At 41.9% G+C, this 22742-nt stretch overlaps 1 protein-coding gene across 1 annotated transcript; it reads right to left on the bottom strand.

Annotated features, from left to right (window-relative positions):
* Positions 1 to 308: 308 nt before the first annotated feature.
* Positions 309 to 21242, bottom strand: tex2l (testis expressed 2, like). The gene is made up of 12 exons (XM_004562312.3): positions 21018 to 21242; positions 12312 to 13744; positions 9072 to 9272; positions 8565 to 8892; positions 6588 to 6823; positions 6361 to 6510; positions 6161 to 6260; positions 5464 to 5599; positions 3118 to 3255; positions 2563 to 2772; positions 916 to 1036; positions 309 to 831 (listed from the first exon to the last, which is right to left on the bottom strand). The coding sequence occupies exons 2-12, from the start codon at positions 13701 to 13703 to the stop codon at positions 673 to 675; spliced, it is 3171 nt and encodes a 1056-aa protein (XP_004562369.1). The 5' UTR covers positions 13704 to 13744; positions 21018 to 21242; the 3' UTR covers positions 309 to 672.
* Positions 21243 to 22742: the final 1500 nt, after the last annotated feature.

The raw sequence follows: 22742 nt of genomic DNA, 5'->3' as shown, positions 1-22742 counted from the left end.
GCATGAGGCACTTATGTTAAATACACGCAAGATGCTTACGTAAATCCAAGAGTTGGCCAATCCCTTTTTTTCAGTGCAGAGCGACGTTTCGCTGTACAGGAGAAGGACCGTCTGTTAAATCATATATCACTAGAAAAAATGTCAGCTTCCTTTAAGCAGCAAACGACTGAATTCAACAAAAAATGGTTGGTTATAAATTAACACATTTCTATTATTTATAACTAACCACCCCTAATGCTAGGGACTGTTGATGTTCCTATGGTTCATTACACACACACACACACATTTTGTGTATTGTAGTAAGATGAGATGCTTTCAGTATTTTCCAACTTTATTTAATAATGACCATCATCTTATTATCCAAAGGGACATTGTAAACATCAGATAATTAAATAAATAAATAAATATATCTTCTATGGATCATTCACATGTAAACAGTTGCAAGTTGCTCCATAGCATTCATTGTGACAGTTATTCTCCTTTAGATGATACAAGCAGATCTCTAAGTCATGGTCGGTTATCTTAACACATACAGTGTGAAACGCAATTTATAGAAACTCCTGGTTCAGACATAAACACTAAGGTTAGTGAGTCTGCCTAAGAGCTACTAGCTTCATGTTATGTATCCACTTCACAGGGTCGGCTTTCCATTATTTTATTATCACTGTGGCACTAGTCTGATTCTGCCCCGGCGATCTCAGGTGGGATCCTTTCTATGGATTCTGTGGAGGAGCTTTGGGATTGTTGGGACTCTGAGGCTTGAGTGCTGTCCACGCCGGACTGCATCAGCGGTAAGTAGATGTCATCCATGTTTGGCAGTACTAAAACTTTCTGAAGAAGAAAAGCAGGAGTGAGCTAGGAAAACGCATCAGAAACATTTGATGGCAGCACAGAATTCGAATGATTTTTGACTACCTGGAACTCGTCCTGCAGTTTCCTTTCAATCCACTCAGTCACATGGCAGAAAGTCACCTCCCTTTCCCCCAGTTTAGGACGGACATGCAGATCCAGCTTTGGTGGTACACAGAAACTGTACCTGCGGATGACATTCAAATATTCAAATGCATCAAGATGATAACAAGTATGAGAATGTTTCAGGTCTATTTCGATCTCACGTTGTTGGAGCGCTTCAAAACAGCCTCAGTGCTCGAACAGATTTATCGGGCGAATAAATAAATGTTCCTTTGGCAAGCAGTGAAAAGTGAGTCACTCCACAGAGAGTCAGAAACAGATCACACAGCTGATTTGTTTTTGAGAATTTGTTAAGTGCACTTATGGCATGCAGCATAACCACGTCTTTTAAATCTCACAGTGTTTTTTTCCTTGAATATATGTAAACTTATACTGTGTTATATCTTAAGAAAATCAATTAATCAGGACGTCCTGAAGTAAAATCAGATGTTTTGTTCATGTTCTCCATATTTTTTTTCTCCGCATTTTATGTTTTTCTTAACTTTTGCATTAGTTCCAATCTAAAGCTTATCAATCTTAAGCTCAACTTGTTTGTCACCTCTTCATTCTGTCAATTTTTAAAGATGCAAAATATAGAAAATCTTACTCTAGAAGGTGTCACCATTTTTTTTTTAAAGACAAACCCAAGTAGCGATTGGTGGCACTTCCATTAGCTTTATTTTTTTTTATATCAAAAAAGGGTTAACAGTCACTGGTCATTTTATTACACCTTAAACTGCCTTGCTTCTTCATGACACACATATTCAGCAAGGTGTTGGAAATGTTTCTCTGAGATTTGTATCCATTTTGACACGATAGCATCACATAGTTAATGCAGATTTGCCAAAGTTGCTTTGTGACATGGACGCAATCGCCAGAAGACGACTACACTGTGGTCACAAAGCGATGGACATGAACAGCAACAATGTTTTGTCATTTAAACAATGCTCACTTGATACTAAGGAGCCCAAAGTGTGCCAAATAATCTCTGCCTCAGTATTACACCAGCAGCAGCACCTGAACTGTTGATATAAGGCAGGATGGATCCATGCTATGATGCTGTTTACACAAAGTTTTCACTCTACCGTCTAAATGTTGCAGCAGAAATCAGGACACATCACACCTGGCTGTGTTTTCCAGTTTTCTGTTGTCCAATTTTGGTGAGCTGGTGTGAAGATCAAGGTATAATAAATGAAGTGACCAGTGAGTGTAATTACGCCTTTGATGCCGTTTCATGTTCGCTTGATTCATTGTTAATATTTGGATGCTTTAAACTGTTTTCAAACTATTAATTACAACACATGCATACGCAATTGTATGTTTTTCGCTATTTAAACACTTGCACTCATAATGGTCCAAAGCCTCCAAAGCCCTATCAGCACATACATGTTTATCTGAATTGCTCAATCCTCTTTAATCTTTAATGTGGTTATTGAATAAGCTATAGCGACTGATCTTCTTACTGGGCCTGAACACTTTGATCCAACATGGTTTTGAAGGGCTTCTGAATTAGTCTACATGTTTATATGCAGAAAGAAATAATCTGGATCAACACTGAAGGGCTGCTTGTGCCTCGTTCCAGCTCTAAGGCAGCGGCGTGTCTTTTCGTACCATATCCTGTCTGTAGGGGGCGGCGGGATGTTGACAACCAGAGTCCCTGACAATTCTTGAACCTCGACAGTGAGCAGCAGGGGTGTGTTGGACATCTCCTCGAACTTCTTCTTAATGAACTCGTTTTCTGTCGCCTTCTGGAAGTACTTGGATTTGGCGATTTTGTCCACAAATCTCAAAATCTTCCTTCCAGTCTTGCCACCCCCTGTCCTGTTAGAGAGGATTAGAGGAGACGAAACGACAGCGTTTGTGTGATCCTACGAGTCAGAATTTTGAGGAGACGAGAGCCTCGAAATGTAAATGAGAGCAGCAGCCATCTGGGGTGTGATGTCAGCACGGTTTAAAAAAAGAGCATTTGCAAGATAGCAGGGTGGAAGTAACACTTTCTTTCACACTTCTTACTGAAACGTTCCTTTTAGAAGCCGTTATTGCTGATCATTCCACAAAAGTAATATAATGTCATTGCTGCAACTTTTTTTTTAGCTCTTACTAAGCATGATGCAAAAGTAGGATATATTTTCCATGAATGGATGACATGAATCATTCAAAATTTACCCTTCTGTAGCTGGTGGGCATCCCTTCTCCCCCACCGGACCCTGAGGCTCAGAGAGAAGCGGCTCCTCCTCGTCAGATGAACCAGCGCTGGAGGACTCCTCATCACTGTCGGCCAACACACTGAGGATCGGCCTGCAGCTGGGAGGATAAACAGGCAGGCAAGTTAGGTACTGACACAGGCATAATACAAGTATTCAAAAAACATTTCTGAGGCAATTCAGTGCTTGAAACACTCACTTATATCACCATGGATACAATCTCAAGTGTTAAAACATTGAGACATTAGATTTAGAATTAAATGCTTGGGACAATGGGACGATAGAATTAAATGATGTGATCTCATAGACCTGAATTTAATCAAAGCAAAACAGAGAACAAACTTTTTGAACTGAGAAAACATCGCATTTTATTGGCTCATTTTGAATTTGATGGCAGTAAAACATCTCAAAAAATGAGAAAAAAGACCATGTTTACCACTATGTAGCATCACCGCTTTCTTTTTTTTTAACAACAGCCCATAAACATCTGGGAAATGAGGAGGTTTTTATTCTACCATGAAGCCATGCAATATGCGGTTTAGCATTTGTCTTGCAGAAATATGAAATATGCAAGGATGCAGGCTTTTGAACAGAGCACGGATATCAAGCTGGATCCTCCCTCTCCTCTTTAGTCCAGACTATGTGACATCCATGTTTCCCAACAAAACATAGGGTGACCATAGTTCAGGGGGTTGGGAAGCTCATCTGTACCCGGAAGGTTCGATCCCCCAGCTCTCTCTGTCCTGGTCGTTGTGTCCAGGGCAGCTGTGACTACAACTGTGGTTTGCCTGCACCAGTGTGTGAGTGAATGAATAGTGGAATTGTAAAACGCTTTGGGTGCCTAGAAAGCGATATATAAATGCAATCCATTATTGTTATTAAAATAATTTAAAATGTTGATTAATCTGACCACAGAACAGTTTTTCAGTTTGCCTCGATCCAATTAAAATGACTTTGGTCCAGACTATATAGCAATGTTTCTGGATCATGTTCATATATGACATATTTACTGCACGACAGAGCTTTAACCTACATTTGTGGTTGATATGGTGAACTGTGTTCACAAACAGTGATTTCTGGGAGTGTTTCTGATCCCATGAAGTGAATCGTGACTGTTTTTAATGCAATGCTGCCTGAGGGACAAAGATCACAGCATCCAATACATGCAAACTGAATCCTTTCATGATATTATGTACTGTACAGGATGCGATAGTCAGTCCTTGCAATTTTGTGTTGAGGAACATTGTTTTGATAATTTGTACACACATTTTTTTCCAGACTGGCGAACCTCTGCCTATCTTTACTTTTGAGGATCTGTGCATCTTTAAGATGTTCGTTTTCTATCTAATCGTGTTACTGACCTGTTGCCAGTTACTCTAATTTGTTGCAAAATGTTCCTCCAGCTATTTCTTTTTAGTACCACTTCGTTTCGTTGCCCCCACCCCTGTTTGTGAGGTGTGTTCATGCCAACAAATGAAAAAAGAGCAAATATGTTTCTTAAAATATCCTGTTCTATTCTGATTAAAATGTCGCTTTCTGAGATTTGCGAATCATTCTGTTTCTATGTACACTTCACACAGCGTTCCAACTTTTCCAGAACTGGGGACGTACATGTGCAGGAGCCAATTTTGCATCTGCTATTAGTGAACATATCTGCAGCTTTGCTATCTTGACTTTTAGCTTTAGATGCAGCACAAAGACGGCTAATGTGAAGCTTTGCCTGGACTTTAATCCCTGTGGGTTTATGACAAGAAGGTCTAATCATTATAATGTGCGGCTCTGTAGATCAGAAAGCAGAAGGGATCAAGGGAGAGAGATGTGTAGGTGTGTGCGTGCGTGCAATAGAAAGGATTAGAATGAAAAACCCATGTTTACTGTTATTTTTTACATTGCTCGTGCTACTTGGGCAAGGCAACATGATGAAATATGCATTACAGATGATAAAAACACTATTAGCTTTTTTTAAAATAATAATACATGACAGAATTTAAAAATAGGAGGCAGCTCAGTAGGTAAGTCAGGATGTATCTGTCTTTGTGAATTTCACCCCCGCGGTGATTAGTGCATTAGAGATGAGGATGCAATTAATACACTGCTCTGTGGGGGTTACTGGAATATGAAAACAAAGTCAGTAAGGTAGCTAATTAAGGAGATTATCCACAGACATCACTGGCTATTACATTTTAAACAGCATCTTGTTTAAGAAAGTGTGTGATATGTAAGAATATATCTATAGATAGGTAACTCTATAAGATTACAGGGATGCGTCACGTGTCACTGTGCGAATGGACATGTGTGCAGCACTGACCGTGGGCTACCGGTTTCCGTCATACAGTGCACTGTCTCCTGACCGCCATCTTTACCCAGCTTGGACAGGTTGAACTTGGTCTGCAGGGTCATCTGCAGGTTACCAGTGTAAACCAGCTGAAGCTCCACCCACAGGCCTGCAGAGGGCACCCCAAACAGGTCAAAACTAGACCTCCAAAATTAAGACAAATGCTGCTAGAGACAGCCTAATCTGGACACACGCTGCTTAGTAGGCAGATTAAACAGCTTTCATTGAGATTATCGAGGCTTGGAATTAAATTCATAGTAAATTACGAGAGACTATTAATTCTCTTTAGGAGGTGAGTGGGGGGAAAAAGTGGGGGAGGACAGAAAACAGCAAAAGCTGTTGACACACGGTTGCGTAACGGCGAAGGAGGCGGAGAAATCGAAAAAGGGGAAAGTCATGATGTCACACAGCTACATTCATGCTGATAAGCTTAAATTTCCCTCATCGTTAGGAGCAGCCAAACGGCCTGATTTCAAAACATACACACACACGCAAATATGCCCCAAATTGCAGAGTAATGGTTGCCCTGCCCCACAAGATTACGACAGGATAACCGTGTCTGATCTGATGCTGAGGTCATCGCTTGCTGTGTTTGTGTATTTGTGTAAATCTCTTTGCATTTTGTGTTGCCCTTATGTTTTGCGGTGTTTAATCTCCTCTCTGCACTCACCTCTGGGGTTAACCTCTGGTCTGGAGGTAGCGGTGATTTGCGGCATTGAGCTGCCCATATCCAGCTCAGTCAGAGTCAGTTCATTCATAAAGTAAGGCAGCTGTAGAGAATATTGCATGATTTAAAATCACAGGGGGGCAAAACTGTGGTGTAATTATGGTTAACCTTTCTGACTCGGCAGCTTTCACTACTGCTCTCACTCTAATTTTGCTGAGTTTCTTCTGAATCTTGTGGGAGACGGCGTCGGCCCAGCGCTTCTCTCGCAGGAAATCCCAGAAGATCCGACCGAGTAGAGCGTTAGCCCAGGCAGTTTGGCTTTTCCCTGGGTACTCTGCTAGATCACAGGTACACTTAAAAAAATAAAGACAAGGAAAACACAAGTTTAGATCAAATTAAAGGCTGTATAGTTTGTAATGGTAAAGCTTACATCTGTGCTGCTGGCTCCAGGACTACAGAGTGGGGTCAGCTCCTCTGTAACCAGGAGACGGGCCATATAACTGGGGTAGTCGAGCACAGAAAGGCCCCTGGTGCTACTGGAGGGCGCTCCGGAGATAATGGGGAATGGGGGTGTGGATGGGGCGTCCTCGTCACTGCTGCCCACTCTGCTGGAGCCTCTGCTGCTCGGGACATTAACCTGTACACTGGTGCGCTGTGTTTGGTCACCTGGGAGAACACAGGATCATTTAATCATAGTTCTGACAAAAAGTAACTCTGATAATTTTTCAGAGCAAAGTGACCCACTTTAAAACCAGAAAATCTCATGCCCAATCATAAATCTTCTCTCTAATTAAAATATAAAATAAAGTGATGTATTTCTTGAAAACTGTATTCAAAAAACATAAACAACACAGACACGGATTTAAATGGCTAATTCTACCCAGTCAATGCGTGGCCGACCTGTCACTGGGACACAAACTTCAAAAAAAGAGCAGAGTAATATCACAAACTAAATATATGTACATATATATGCAACTATACATACGTGTGATACTCTCGGCCGTGTTGCTATAACAACCCCATGCACATTAAGTTCTGGTTCTCGATTATAATGGAAAATGACCAGAACCAAGTTATGTCGAGCTGATTAGGTACTAGCGGAGAAGGGCTATTTGCAACTTGCAAGTTGTCTCATTTTCAGCAAGGGATAACTTGCAAGCTACTTTGGCTAGTTTCACAACATCCACCTTGGAAATCTTGAGTGAGAAATATTGTACTATGGGTTTTAATTTCTGAAAGCTTTTTTTTATAGTGATCATATCATCGCTTATGTTGCAGTTCCTCATTAATCCTCTAATATATTTTCCACATGAACAGGGCAGCTGGAAGTCTGTTTTTGATGGACAGACTTGTAGATGATGGTATCTGAAAGAAAATTCTTTGCAAGCATATATCTTCAGTTTTTGAGGAACAATCTGTTGACCATGTAAACTCCACTGGAACCTGGCTGACCATTAGTTTCTAATCATATCTACAGTATGTAACGGACAGACATAGTTTTCAGGATGTGAAAGTGAAGCTAAAGTGGAAATACCTCATACCTACAATCTTTTTAATGACCAAAAGGGGGCGACTGTACATATAAGACAGCAGCGCTACTGCTTTATCCATGACTTCAATCACTAGTTTGAAGTCAGTATATCAATAATGTTCTCATTTAGAATAAAACATCATTTTGGGTGTAGTATCAACAATTTCTTAGTCGGGTCCACCCTTCCCCCCTAAACCAAAAAAATAGCCAAACTACTCAAGTTGCGCTTTCAAAACTGGAGTTCACAAAAAATAGTGTCTGTCCATCTTTGATATACAGTCTGTGGTTTGAACCCTGAATCATCCTGTGGTGTGGGAGTATTGATGAACACTTTTCCGATATGTTCTTGTATTCTGTGATTCCCGAGTATATAGTAGGTGAGACCACTACGACAAAGCTAGGGGCAGTGTTGCCCCTGTACGACAGTGCATTTATGCTAAGCTATGCTAGTCATCTCCTAGCTTCAGGTTTTTACTAGAACAGTACAGGAGAGACAGCGCTAATAGTATTCTCAGCTCCTCAGACACAGGAATAATCATGCATAATTATTTCAACTATTACTCTATTTGAATTTACTAAAATGACCGTTTAGATTAAAAAACCAGCCTTTCCCAAGAGCGCAGCATGACAGATACTTTTAGTGCCGCGGATTTCGGATGAATAAAGCTGCCAGTGGAAGAGGGAAGTGTAACAGAAGCATGATGAAATAACAGATTTGATTTAAGAATATTTGTAGTAAAACCGTTTCAAGTTTCCCCAAAACAAGGCTGGTCTCTGTTTTTTATTGCATGTTCGCTTGAAATGGATTGCCAGAGCACGTAATCCATATTCCACTCATATATTACAGATTCCTAATGCATTAACAATGTGTCATACCCTTTGTGCAGGAGACATATTTGCTCTGTCTGTTTCTCTCCTTTTCCCTTTCTGTGTCCATGGATGCAAACAGGAAATGATGGAACCACTCTTCTTTCTCTCTTCCCGTACGGCCGAAGAGGTAAAGAACGGTGGGAAGCTCATGGTCATATTTGGAGGATCTTGGTTTTGGACTGGCTGATTCGGCTCCGGACTCCGATCCTCGCCTCTCCTCCCGCCTTCCCCCCTCATCCTCCTGAGATTTTGCCCCCCTGGTTAGCTGGATGCAGATGGGATACTTTGGGTTCCACATCCTCTTCTGCGCCAACACAGATGGCAGCAGGAATACCTTTGGGAAAAGCAAGCAGAGTTCAATGGCGTTGAAGCAAAACTGTTAAACGGGGAACGTAAACAGTTTATTTTAATATTGAGAGTTAATTTCAAAATCAAATATTTCATTTCAGCCAGTGGGGCCTCAGATACAGTAAAACCTTTCATTTAACACTATTACTTAGCGAGTTCTCATACTTTGCTATTTGCCAGCTGATAGCAGCGTGACTTGACAAAGGTGGGCTCGTGGAATCTCTCGTCATACGTGGCCCTGCGGCTGATGTTCGATCGTGGCGTTTCCAGACGGAGACACGATCCCTCCAGGGTGGCAAACACAGAGTGAGTCAGACCTAGATGGCTGGTTTCTGGGTCGTAATCAAATATCTCATTCATCCAGCCCTGAAAAGAAAGAAAGTAAGAGGTGATTTAAAATCAACACTAGGGGTTTTTATGCACATTCAAGTGAGAAGTAAACACTTCATCTCAAATTGTTCCAGCCATGAAAATCCTGATCTTTGTAATCAGACTGAGATGTGATGTGGAGAGCGAAAAGTAAAGGTGCATTTTAAACGCTTTATTTGTCAGTGAAGGTTTCAGTGAGAGCTGATGTCTCGGGACCAAACTAGGCAAATTATATTCAACTCTCTTGATTTTTAAAGATATGCTTTATCTTATTTCACCTTTACAAATACTCAATGTGCGATTGAAGTGCAGACTTCCAGATTTAATTTAAGGCAACAAACAAAAGTACCTCATTAACTGTTTGTGCACTCCACTTTAAAGTTCCAGTCAACTAACTGGTACATTACACACAGTAATTTAATAATTTAAAGCAGAGTCACCCTATGACCTCTGAGACTGCCTCACAAACCTCCCCAGCTTTCACGTTTTAATTGCTTTCAAACTGATACCCAACTGCTAATGGCCAAAAAAGGGAAGTAGCTCAATAGCGAGACAGCAAACATTGTTTTCCACTCTTCTCCATCCCTAGTCTGCCGAGCTTCCTGACAAATTACAGCTTATTCCAGTCTGTATTTCCCACTAATTGCCTCTGGAGCTGACAGTGTCTGGGTGGTGTAGTCCTTCCCGGTTGCCCCGTGTCAAGCTAAGCCAGGAGCAGAACAGCAATTATCACTGCGGCTCCAGCACTTTTCATTATTGACGGTTTTAATTGTGTTCCAGGATCCTCGTGTACGGTAGTAGCACGCCACATTCAGAAGCTTTAATCTGAGAACAAAACAGTCAGACCTGCTGAAGCGACTCGCCAGCATGACATTGTTATTTTGGACCAAGTGAGCAGCAGTGAAGACTAATAACAACTACTTGGCATACTCTGGGTGCTGAAGTTTACTTGGAGGAATTTTTTAACAAGCTTTTTAAAGTGAATTCAGAAATTAGTAAATTTTCGTTCGTATAAGAGGTAAACATTTTGAAATAGCCATAATCCCACTGTGACCATACTGAGGTACATGTTTCCATCCATCTGCTTCATGTGAACATTTTAGACAAAACTGAAGTTTGTTTACAGAGTAGGAACATGCCAACATGAAAAAACTTTGTGCACTACAATATGAACCTGTTTCAGCTCTCTGTGCACAGGGGGGTCAAAAATCAGAATTTGTTCTGAGACTATTAATGCCCTATTTTGCAGTAACTCTTGATCCCATCTCCACATAATATTTATACAACAGTATTTGTTCAATTCATTCTTTTGAACACTTATCAAATTCAAGGTCACAGGCAGACAAAACCTGTCAAAGCTGGATAGAAATGACTTTACACCCAAGAGAGATTGCCACTCCATCACAGTGTTGACACACAGAGACTCACGTCCACACTAATACATTTTCGTTTTAAACCGCATCTTTTTCTCTCCGTTTTGGCCTGAGACGGCGTTTTTGGTCAAGGAAAACAGAGTATTTTGAAAACACTCTCCAAAGCGGATCCATTTGAAAACTCAGTTTTTGCGTCGCAGTGTGGACAGCGAACTCGGAGTCTTTTCGTAAATTAGACATTTTAGTCATGTGATGCAGTCATGTGACCAATTAAACTAAGATAGCAGAGGGCATTAGACAGCAGTTGTTTTGTTTGCTCTCAATTTTGACAGCCCTATTAAAGATTAATATCAGTCTGAACATGCTCCACATAGCTTTTCTTCAAATTCTTTAATTCTCACTCACTTTTGCAACTTTGTACTTTGGTTACTCGCAGCAACAACTCCACCTCATTGTGAGTCCATTTAAAAGACCTTTCCTCGACATTTTGCCGCAAAGTTTCAAAGAGCCAAAAAGTAAATAAATGGCAGACAGAAATGACGCAGGTCAAATCGTCTGGCATTTCACGCATGTGCAGTACTGGAACGTAAGCGTTTTCGGCCGTTTCAATGTGGACACACAACTCTGTGAAAATGAATGAAAACAATAGTGTGGACGCAGAGCGTTTTTAGACGTATACGCCGTTTTCAAATTTATCCGGGCTAGTGTAGACGTAGCCCCACAAACTCTCACATTCACACCTATGGCCAATTTAAACCTCTGAGATCAAAGTTTTCAGCAGCAGTACCGAACCCTAACCTTAACTCTACCTATGTAATTAGAATAGTTTTTGGGTTGCTTTTAAAAAAAATCTGTGTCTTGACAGTTAAGGAACAAACAAAGAAAATGACCATCCTGACACAAATTAAAAACTACTTCCCTTTTAAAAAAAACGTTTGACTATCTCAAAAACAGAGTTAGGTTAAGTTGAGAGTCAGAACTAGAGTTATTACCTACAGTAACTTATAATTCAGAGAGTTAAAATCTCCAGTCGATGTAACATGCATATCTGAGCCTGAAAAATAACCCATACCAGGGAAGGTGGGACAGACAGAAAGGCCGCAGATGACTAAGAGCTTCAATCCAAGAACTTTCTTGCTAATAAGTGCAGAAAATGGAAAAGCCAATGTACAGTATATATACATTTGCTTTTGCCAGTTTTCAAACATTTGGTGGAAAATTGTTCAGCTTAACAGCCTCTGAATCAAAATAGAGCCAGTTGAGCTCATAGTATAAAGACTATAAACAGGTGCAATGTGGGGTATATGTAAAGATCACTGATTGATGAACAAAAATGTAAAATAAATCCTCAAAATTTTCATCCAGGACTACTTAGTTCTCCCTTTTGCCAGCCTTTTTCTAACACTTCAACTGGCTGTCGGGTCTAGTCTCATTTTTAACCCCGTTCCCTGTGAGTTGGAGAATGAGGAAAACAAAGAAATTCAATTCTGTATCTGTTGAGCATTATGGCACCTTCAAGTGCGTTATGGCACCTTCAAGTGCCATAACGCACTTGATTCCCAGGCATTTTTATGACAAACTAAAAATGTGTGAGTACTGGAGCTGAACAGAGGTGTCTGAAAATAAAAGTGACATTTTCATCGTTGATGACTCATCCATTTACCTTGAGTGTGTCAGGCTCAGTGCTTACAATGCCACCTGTCAGAATCCCTTCTCCCAACAGCGTCTGTGGCGGTCTATAGGTATGGACTGAGTTGCTAGACCTGGAGGAACCCATCCGAATGAGCCAAAGCCCTAGCAAGAAGCCCAGTGCTAATCCCAGAGCCAGGCCAGAGAAGTATGGACTGAGAGGTAGGATAAAGTAGCCGTATGAAAGCACTGCCACACAAAATAAACTCATTCGTGGCAGAGGGTGAGGGGGCTGTGGAACGGGAGAGGTCGTGGGTGCTGTTAGAGCCTGAGAACCAGGCAACCTCCTCGCCTGCTTATGAGTTTCGATGGCAAACACTTGCATCATATCACCATCTGTACATATTTCCAGCTCCTCATCCCTGTGTTGCTGCACGTGGTGATGCACTGGGCAGGGGCAGTGCTGAGTTCTCCCGAGATGTCTTACAGAAGGCCACTCAAAGACAGAAAAAACATCAGCATCTGTTTTCCTGGCGCTTCTCACAGGAGACTCGGACAGAACAGTGTCTGTGCTACTTTCCCGCCCCAAACCTCTGGAGCTGATCTGGTGAGTTCCCTGGTTCTTACACTGGTGTTTGGGGCTGCCTGAGCTTTCTTCCCTCCTGATCTTACTGAACATGCTGCTCAAAGGTTCGTGCACAACCTCAGTGAGCTTCCTCTTGGTGTCCTCCAGTTCCATTTTGAAGAAACCACCTTTCAGGCTGTCTCCGCTTGGGGAAAGCGAACTAGGAGATGGGGGAGCAGTCCGAGAGTCCCCATTGCTGCGGGTTTTCGGTTGTGTCAGCTGCTTCCACAGGTGGAGGTTAAGTCGGGAGTCTGATTTGGACTGCGACACCTCGGGCTCTGAGCGGGAAAGCTCTGTGGAGATTGACTTGACGAGGCTGAGAAAAGGTCTGGGTTTGAGGGTGGAGCTCTCTTTCAGATCCAGCTCTGTGGACAGAGACTTGCCCAGGCTCGCTAAGGGTCGGTGGGTGGGTGAGGGCGGGCCAGGCAAGAGGAAGCTTGGGCCCAGAGAACCAGAACAGTTCCCCAGGGAACCTGGCGTTGAGGGAGACAGAGGGACATGGAACTCTTCGGACTTCACCCCTCTGTCATCCTCGACAGAAAAATGTTTCTCCTTTGAGAGCGATATAGCAGGGTAGTCCTCATCATGCTCAAGGGAGAAGATGAACTCACTCTCATCCAGGCTGTCCCACTCTCCTTCAGTCCCTGTTAGCTGGATCACAATCCCTCGGGGGAGATGCCTCTTTGTCCCGAGGGAGGTGGCACCCACTGAGGAGAGACCGTGGGGTTCCTCGGGAGATCTGCCACCTGCTCCACCTTTGTCCTCGCTTCCTCTCTCTCCATTTTTACCACCTTCTGCCATTTCTTGACTTTACATTTCCAGGCCGAGGCACTTATGTGTCACTGAAAAAGAATAAAAAAAAGACACGGTCAGCTACATCACTAAGCCTCAAGGGCAGAACAAATGAAAGCAGTCAGGGTCTGAGCTGTAGAGAATGAGGAAGGGCATCTTTTCTGTGCTAGTGCGTAATTTCCAAAGAAACTGCTTACTGATGCCAACTGCGCATTAATGTGTGAATGCCGCTTAGTTGAGCTCTGAAGAGCTGTGGAAACCTACATTAATCTGAAGACCAGTGAGCCTGAATCACAGCCAAGTAAGCATGTCTCCCATAGCTGTCGCTCCACATACTGAAGGTTTTTTAGAAGCATGCAAAAATAGACAAGACAGACTTTCTTCCCCAAATGTTGCACAAACTAGGGCAACTCAGGCTTGGATCTATATGCTTTTTGGCCCTGATATGAATGCATTTATGGAAACAGAAAAATCTGTGCATGATAGTAAAAAAAGGGGTAATTTAAATATGGTAAGATCCCTTTAAAGCAGAAACAAACATAAAAAAGCTCCACTCATTCTGTGAAGCAGTATTCAGAATGTAATCTCTCTCCAGCGTCACCCTCCAAAGAGCCTACTGTCAGCCACTGAAACTGAGCCACAACGCTCCCTGTGATGTCTTCTCAAGCTGCTTTGAAAGTTACTTATGCAACCCTGAGATGAATAGTGAGGGGGGATGTTTTCTGTCGTTCACCCCCCACCTCCATCCCCGCATATGGCCTTTGTGTGTCGCAACAGCATTGCGCTTTTTCACATAACACGGCCACCACCAACAAACTTGTAAAATGATACAAGTAAAAACCAACATTGGAGAGACGCATTAGATCAGCTCTGATTTAGTGAATGAAAAAAGCAGTTCTGTGTCCCAAAACACAAGTTGGAAACCAGCATAAAGGCCCAGTGGGAGCCCTTTTATTTGCAGTCTCTTGAGGTCAAGTGCCCTGCAAGTTGAACCCTACCTCTTACTGTTCAGATTTACGTAACTGTATTAGGGCACTGTGTGGCACAGTTTCACCCACTTCCCCAGCAGCTGGTGGATTCTGACTAATCTGCTCTTGCCCAAAATGGACGGAGGGGAGATAAACCAACACACACAGATGTGTTGAGGCGGCTTTACTCCTTCCTCACAACCTTTAACGGGATGGAAAGAGGGACCAGAAGCTGCAAGGTGCTAAATGCACTCACACATTAAACAACTGTTAAGCTAATAATGTTTTGTCCAAGCTGACTGTTGTCTTATCATCATGTGAGTTAGGAAACTGCTGTGGACTCCAGATGCTGCTGTAGTTCTAATCCAGATGTTTTTATAACAATCACGGCAGCTATAAGTCGGCTTTATGCATAAACGCATATAAGATTATTGTATTGGTCAAATAGCATAACACAAAATCCACAGTGGAGAGGGCTTTAAGCTAAAACATGTGCAGGTCTTCTATATGTCTCAAATAAGACAGAGAGAAAATAAAACTGTACAGAAATTGCTGTTAAACACCTTAATTACACAGGATTCATGTGGAAGTGTTGCTTCAGTGATTGTCTATAGTTGTTCCTGTCACTTGGGGGGACATGTCTGCTGGTGGGAACCTCATAAGAACTAGAACCAATCATTACAAGCCAAGATAACCAAGCTTCGCTTGGAAGGTAGCATTAGCCGAGCATTAGCCCATTAGCGAGCTGGCTATTGCTAACTTGGTGCATATACAACAGGCTGCTTATTCACAGAGTGATCAGTTTCCTACATTTTGAAGTACATCTTACACAATGTCCACGCCGTTCTCTAAGGACGTTTGCATAACGTTTGCATAACGTGATTCGCTGACTGCCATGCTGGAGCATGACAGTTAGCGAATGAAATGAATGTGACTTGACTGGCTGATGTCAGTGCTGGTGCTTCAGAAGTTAAATTTCTCTCAGCTTTCAGCACAAGCATGGACAGGTTAAAAATTGATATAGCTTTCAAGTCAGAAAAATGAAGCCAGTGTCGTAAAAAAAGGATTCTAAATGAAGGACCCCAGATGGCGATAGCTGTGGTTAAGGCTGTTCGATATAACGATATATATCGGATGACGATGTAAAAACGTCATTTCATTTTGCGCTATCGTTTGTTTCATGGTGTCGCAAAATAAACTGTTTACGGCAATATTTTTTCATCGTTTTGATGGTCACTGTAGCGGCTATATTAATTTCTTAAAGTTCTCTCTTTCTCTTATATTTAATATAACCACACTACGGGCGGACAAGCGCCTGTTTTTAATGGGTTGTCGTTAGCAACAACGACAGTAAAACCATCGCATGTCCGCTTGTTTATTTTCCACATAAACCTTTCACAATAAAGCTCAAGATCCTGTTGAGACTTTTCAAAATAAACGGAATCACTTGAAAGAGGATGCAGCGTATTGATGGATGAGAAGCAAAAAAAGAGCCGCCAGGTGCTAAAAAATAAACCTTAAGACTCAAACGTTAGAACAGGCTTTTCCCCGCAGCACGCCGTGTAATAAATACTCAAAGAAAACAGCGGCCGTTACAACTTATGTCTAAAGATGTATAGTTTCATACATCGGTTAAAACACTCGACTCCAGGTACACGATGCCCAGCTGGAAACACTTCAATTACCCGAGATTCACAGAATTTACAGAAAATATAAAATTTTTTGTGATTTATATCGTTATCGGGACGATAGATGTTTTATATCGGGATATGAGATTTTGGTCATATCGCACAGCCCTAGCTGTGGTTGCAAAAAGACTTCCAGGGCTATTTATAGAAAACAACTTTCTGTCTTGACCTCTAAAGACATTCAGTTGGTCAGTCATTTTTTTCAGTAACTCATTTTGGAAGAAGTTACATGCTCCAATTTGTCACTGTATTGATATATAACTGGGCTCTAGACTAACTTTTTGCCACGGTTGCACTGGTGCACCTAACTTTTTTTCTTAGGCGCACCAGCACAAATGTTAGGTGTAAATGATTAACTAACAATCTTGTGCTTGTGCTTAAAGTGCTTTGGCACTCTTTGGCAATATTTTAGACAATGTTAAATTTAATCATCACATCGGCCTCTTCTGACGACCTGTTTGCTGCTACCTGCTGCTGAAAGGCCGTGGGGAGAGGGGACACTTGGGCAGCGCATTTACCACGACATATAATGTGTTTTCTGGATACACTGTGCTTTTTCAGCATTCAAAGATTGATGGCTCTGTGTCAGAGCACTGCCTATGAATTTCAGACAGATCAGGCCTTAACTTAACAAAAAAGTTATCAATCGTTCTTTTCAATAGAATCAATAGTTTCTTTTCAGGCAGTGAATTTCGGTTGGAAAGACACAAAACCTGCAGCTCAGAATCTAGCGCAAAAAAGGCGTAAAGACAGCGCAGACCCGACGCATCAGAATCAGTGAGCTGTCGGCTTTCAGCCCCAACGGCGTGTCAGTCTACGTGCCGTCAGGTGAGAAAGCTGAGAAAGAGAAAGCTGATTTTGATGCGTCGGGTCCGCTCTGTGTGTCTTTGTGCGGAATCCGTGTACCTGCTCTCATTTACTGTTTGGTGGTTGTTGAAATAGTTTTGTGAGCTTTAACCTGAGATTCTGGGGTTCCTGGCAAAATACATTTATATTTAAAAGTCGATTCAGGATTTAATGAATCGATATCGCTTTATTCAAGCTCACCTCTCTAAATCCACCTGCACTTTCAACTGGACCACGGCCAATCAGAGAGGTCCCGCCCCTGACTATCTCTGATTGGTTTAGACCACGATAGGGGCATAATGTGTGTCTGCTGTTGACCACACAGAGACTTTCAGAATTGCAGAGACTTTTTTTTTGTTACTCGAACAGTTGGTCGCACCGGTGCGACCTAAGATTGTTTTTTAGTCGCACCATTGAAAAATTTGGTCACATTTGCGACCAAATTGGTTGCACTCTAGAGCCCCGTATAACAAAATTTAGAGCCAAAATGAGCCAAATGTCTTTTTATGACATTTGTATAAAAGATATATTTGGGCGTTTGGATAAAAGCTTTTCTTCAGTCTAGAGGGAGGATGTGTAATGCCTTCCAGAGGGCAACCATGTAAGAAAATGAGAAGCATCGTTGATGATGTCTTTGACCTAATGTACATATGCTCAACTGAAAATAGCTGAGTGTTGATGGCCATCTGTGCTGATTTATTCAATTTCAATTCAATTCAATTTTATTTATATAATGCCAAATCACAACAAAAGTCGCCTCAAGGCACTTCATAGATATTATGATCATAGATTTATTAACTCTCTCAAAAGCCTTTTTGTTTGTATGCCTGCTGCGCTGATGCTAACAACTGTTTTGACAGATTAGCTTTCCTCAGTGTCTCAATTAGTGCCACTTCTGCGCCTTCTTCACCAGACTGGTTGTGTTTATAATTCATGTGAGGTTCTGGAACATGTGTGCTAAAAAAATTAAAGTTGAATAGTCTCCAAACAGTTTCTCCACCTATGTTTAATGGAACAGGTTCCTAGAATAGAACAGAATAGAATTCAACTTTATTGTCATTGCACATGTCATAAGTACAAGGCAACGAAATGCAGTTTGCATCCATCCAGAAAGCGCTTTAGTAATAATATAGGTATATTACAAGATATGGATCTATTATAGGTATGTTACAATGTACGTGGTGTGAAGCTATGTTATGAATATGCTATAACTATAAGTATGTATAGGCTGCAGTCAGTGTACAAGCTATGTACAGGCTATGAACAGGATATAAATATGGTTAAAAATATGAGACTATACAGATTGTAGATATACAATTGTAAGTATTAATAAACAGTTGTAAACAGACCAGAACAGAACTATAATTATTGTATTGTACAGAATGATTGTCTATACAGAAATAGTTCTGTATAGGTTCCTATTTCTGTCACCTGAAGCTAGTGATCAGTTCTTTTGCTTTGGAGGTATTGAATGCCAGGTTATTGATGAAGCCCCACTCTGATAGTTTGCAGAGTTCATTCCTGTTGGCAGAATTGTTATCATTATATATTAATCCAATGACATTGGTACCATGTCCAGTCTTGATGACTAAGTTGGTGCTGGGGTGGATGTGCAGTAGTAGGTGTACAGGGAGTAGCAAAGTGGGCTTAGCACACAGCCCCGGAAGAGTGTCAGAGTGGGGAACTCCCAACTCTGTGGTCCATTTGTTAAGAAATCCTTGACCCATCTGCATGCGTGCTCACTGTCACCAGTGTGCTGGGCATGACTGCGACTTTAAAACAGGGCTTCAGAAACCAATGGGCGACATCACAGTACTTATGTCCATGTTTTATATGGCTTATGATCCACATGTACAACTAACTACATGTTTGTTTAACTTACACTACTATCTTACTGTATGTTTACATGCTAACTTGCAAAAAAACAGTTTCTGAGGTTATTCCTTCTGTACCAAAATGCAGACCAACTGATAAATAACAAGTGTGGCTCAGAACTTGATCCCTGATGTGTTTTTGAGAAGAAAATTAGACACAAAGTCTAATGTTTCAGAAACATTTACACAAATATCAAGATCCCTATATGATGTGTTTGTGTGATCTCTGGGGATTCCCCTGACTTTGTCCTTTTTGTCCACTTAGTTAACTGTGCATTTGGAGTATTCATCTGCGGCTGTCAGGGGTTGCTGAGTGGATGTGGAGAAAAGGACTCAAACGCAGGACTCACGGTGAAGATGCAGGGTGTTTATTGTGAGGGACGAATGACGAAAACAGGAGATGGCTGACTGACTGAATAACTGAATGAACGGCTGACTGATCTGAACTTGGAAGGCAAACATGGGGCATAGACAGCAGTGACAACATTAATGACGCGACGCCGACCAGGAGAGAACTGAGGACTTAAATACACCGGCTGAACAATGACTGATAGGTGACAGGTGAGTGAGCAGCTGAACACAATTGAACTAACGATGCATGGAATAAGAACTAGAACATAATGCACACAGAGTAACGTAACACAAAACAGGAAGTGGAATGTACAGAGGATAAACAGTGAACATGAACTGAAAATACTGGTCAACAACCCAGAAACCCTGACAGTGGCAGCCCCGTTGGGCATTGAAAACTGTGTGAAACAAGGGCAAAAAAAAAAGTAGTAATTTGGTGTCTCAACATTACTACTCCTAAAGCCTTTCATTTGTATTTGTGATTCCAGAAACTCATTTCAGTTTCTTAACTGGCAACATGAAAAGCTCAACCACAAGCTCACTTGTCAAACAATTAGGCCATAACAGATCTTAACATGCAATCCAAGCATTCAAATGACAGGGTGTCTTTCACTCACTTTCTCTGTATGTGAGTGTAGAGGTTTGTGTGTTTGTGTGCTGCGCCAATCAGACACAAACAGTAACAATCTCAGATTAACATTAATGCAGGGCTTTACTGTGAAATCTGACAAATCACAGAGCCGGATTATGGGCTAGACCAACATTTGCTGGAGTGTGTTTCCAAGCTAGCTCATCTCAGCTGACCCAATGTTGATTGTAGTTATTAGTACCAGTGCAATACTTTAGAGTCCCTTAGCTATGAGTCATCTTCCTGGGCTTAAAGTGAAAGCCAGATGATTGACAAATAAAAAATTGCAGGAATCATATCCAGACTGAGGACTTATGGGAGATTCTGCTCTTACATGAACCTGAGATGGAGGCCGGTGGAGACCACAAACAATATAAAGATACCCTGAGATTTTTTTTCTTTTCACATGAAAAGTCGAAGAATGTCAGTCCCTGTTAGATTAAATATTACAAGTAACAACTGACTTCTTGCAGCAGTTTAAAAGCAACTTCAACCTCACTAATAATAAAGTTATGAGTTTGAAAATGACACTCAGGGCTCCTCCCACGACGTTCAAACAATAAATGTAATAAACGATACATCAATCATTCAATCAATAATAAGAACAATCCTTTTTGCACCAACATATGTGATAGGTATGAAAGAAAATATAAAATATTATTGGCTGACTTTACAGCCAAATCCAAGAACAGTTGTCTCATATAAACTATTAAAGCACAGAGTGCAGCTTTGGAACAGCGCATACAGACCGTGTAGCAGTAAAATCTTCACTTTTGCATCCCTCCTTGCATGCACAAGACGAGCGTGAAAGGAAATCACGGCGGGAGAGGTGGAAGTTAAAGAGACGATGGCGAGTGCGCACAATTAGCTAAAAGAGCAGACACGTCTCCTCCGCTTATGATGTTTGGAAAATAAAATAAAATAAAATAAAAGGAAGATAAAAATGTGTTTAGGGGGCGTTTACTTACCCCGGGAAATTGTATGTGTGCGGAAAATAGTTAAACCGGTTCGTTAGTTTTGTCTTCCTCCGGGTTCCTCTCCATTTGTGCGCGAGAGGACTGCGAAATGCGAAAGTGTCGCTCTTCTGTTCGTCTGCCTGCCCCCCCAATTCTCTTTCTCCCGTCTTCGCACGCGCGCACACCTTCCCTCCGCCCGTTTCCAGATGTGTCACGCGCTGCTGAGAATCACAGCTCAACAGCCTGATTATGAAAAGCGTGGCCGCGCGGCATGGTAATCCAGATTAACCACAGAGTTCTGCGGTCCTAACAGACACTCGCACAAACTCACCCACGCACACACGCACGCTGGCACAGTGTGTGTCTAGTAATCGTCTAATTGTATCCTACACACCACAGGGTGACAGCTGAAGTACACCCTGAGGGTTGAATACCGTTACACAGCCTACTGCATTAAATTCCGTTACTCGTCTTATCGATCAAAAGTACCATAATCAGCAGAACACACTGATACTGGAATGTGCGATTTTTAAAAAGAGTATGTTTAGCTTGAGTGAAATGCCAGAGAAGACTTTTATGCGATGCTAAAAAGGAAAGAATAAATACGGCTCCCTTCTTCTGTGCAGTTTGGCCTACATAAAACACAATATGAGCCCTAGAAATGACAACGTGAGGAATGGGGCAGACTGGCCTGCAGGCTGCAGCTGGGGTAAGAGACAGTAACCCCCATCCATCACTGCCTGGAGGAGGAGACTCAGTGAAGAGCTACAGCCTGTGTACAGTTTGGTCATTTTCATGGTTCTGTTTTACTTTAACTCTGCTCTGTTGGTATTATGGCGTTACACGTTTTGTTTAACTTGTTGGTGTTAACATATGAGCAGTGAGTGGAGTCATGGAACCAGAGGGTCCTTAAATAGTCCTGAAAGGGTTTGTTTTTGCTCCTGTGAGAACTTAAAAGATTCCTTGAATTAAATATATGTCCTTAGTCACTGTCATTTTTCTGGTGCGCTTGTCATTGCTGCAGCACATTCAGTTTGCAGAGGTTGTCCAGCTCCTCCAGGATGGCACATCTATGCATTTCATTGCAAGAACGTTTGCTGTAGCTCTCAGCACAGTCTCGAGAGCGTGGAGGAGATTCCAGGAGATGGGTGATTACACAAAGGTGAGGTGAAGGCTGTTAGAAGGGCTTCAACCCAGCTGCAGGACTGGGATTGGCTTCTTTGTGCGAGGAAGAAGAGGAGGAGCACTGCCAGAGCCTTACAGAGTAACCTCCAGTGGTCTACTTGTGCATATTTCTGACCAAACTGGCACGATGTCCTGATATCCTTTATTAGGACCTGTGATCACACCACAGTGCTGTGCAGCTCCATTGGCATTTGCATGTGAACAAAAGAAGTAACTACTCCTCAGACTTTCTGTCAGACCATAAATTGGTGTTTTTTTATTGCACTGTGAAGCTTGAGCATTAGTTCTCTTTAGCAGTGTCATTTTCTAAAGACTCTCTAATGGCCACTTGAGCTTTCAAACACAGAGTGAAAGCAGCATGCTAGATCAGCGTCTCCAGCAGGAGGCACAGGACTGAAAGCGGGTCACCACTTGGCAGCTGGCACAGCATATAATTACTGTACTGTAGATGTTAGACCCCCCAAAGTAGAACACTATGAAGTGCATTGGGTCAAAAATAAAAAGCTTCATAATAAGTGTATTTACGAAGTGTGCAGATTTTGTGACATTTTC

The sequence above is a fragment of the Maylandia zebra genome, linkage group LG8, assembly GCF_041146795.1.
Source record: "Maylandia zebra isolate NMK-2024a linkage group LG8, Mzebra_GT3a, whole genome shotgun sequence".
NCBI classification, from domain to species: domain Eukaryota; kingdom Metazoa; phylum Chordata; class Actinopteri; order Cichliformes; family Cichlidae; genus Maylandia; species Maylandia zebra.
The sequence above is the reverse complement of the archived record's forward strand: the minus strand, read 5'-3'. Positions and strand labels throughout refer to the sequence as shown.